Source organism: Pundamilia nyererei, unplaced genomic scaffold (genome assembly GCF_000239375.1).
Source record: "Pundamilia nyererei isolate P.nyererei 1_Seehausen unplaced genomic scaffold, PunNye1.0 scaffold00053, whole genome shotgun sequence".
In the NCBI taxonomy this organism is placed as follows: domain Eukaryota; kingdom Metazoa; phylum Chordata; class Actinopteri; order Cichliformes; family Cichlidae; genus Pundamilia; species Pundamilia nyererei.
The window spans coordinates 2,824,209-2,824,718 of NW_005187454.1; the positions used below are offsets into that span (position 1 = coordinate 2,824,209).

Here is a 510-nt window from a genome sequence, read left to right on the forward strand (position 1 = left end):
TTAATCTGATGTTAACACAGATGTTACCACAACACTACACAAACTGCAGAATATGCAAAAAATTAAACGGTAATATAGATGAAAGGGAAATGTGTGCCTGCAGTGTAAGTGGGTACCTGAGAGTCAGCGTTGAGCACTTTTATTCTCTGGGTAGAGATGAAAAGATCCACCTCTGTGAGAGGCTGAGGCTCACCCTCAGGTTCCTACACAAACACAGTCAGAAAGCAGCATTAGACACGGTGACATGTCTCAAAACCAGTACAGCACACGCGATTAGGCAAACATGACCAAACAGCTAAAGTGGTCAGTAAAAGCAGAGAAGTGCACTGCCTTCAGTTCTGGGTTTAAACTGGTCACAAACCGGCTGTGTGCAGGCAGGAATAAGACCCAAACACTAACTCACAGAAGAAAACGTGAACGCAAAGTAACACAGCTTTATTGCTGAATGCAAACCAATACAAAACTAAACCGGGAAAATTCTAACAATAATACGGTCCAGGAAACACGGAG

The 510-nt window shown here is 43.1% G+C and overlaps 1 protein-coding gene across 1 annotated transcript in view; it reads right to left on the minus strand.

The window, feature by feature from the left end:
• The window catches only part of apba1a (amyloid beta (A4) precursor protein-binding, family A, member 1a), a 42,937-nt gene that overhangs the window by 13,162 nt on the left and 29,265 nt on the right, over positions 1 to 510 (minus strand). Inside the window, exon 7 of the mRNA XM_005733665.1 lies at positions 117 to 203. Within this exon, the coding sequence (XP_005733722.1) occupies positions 117 to 203 (87 nt within the window). The remainder of the gene's footprint in view (positions 1 to 116; positions 204 to 510) is intronic.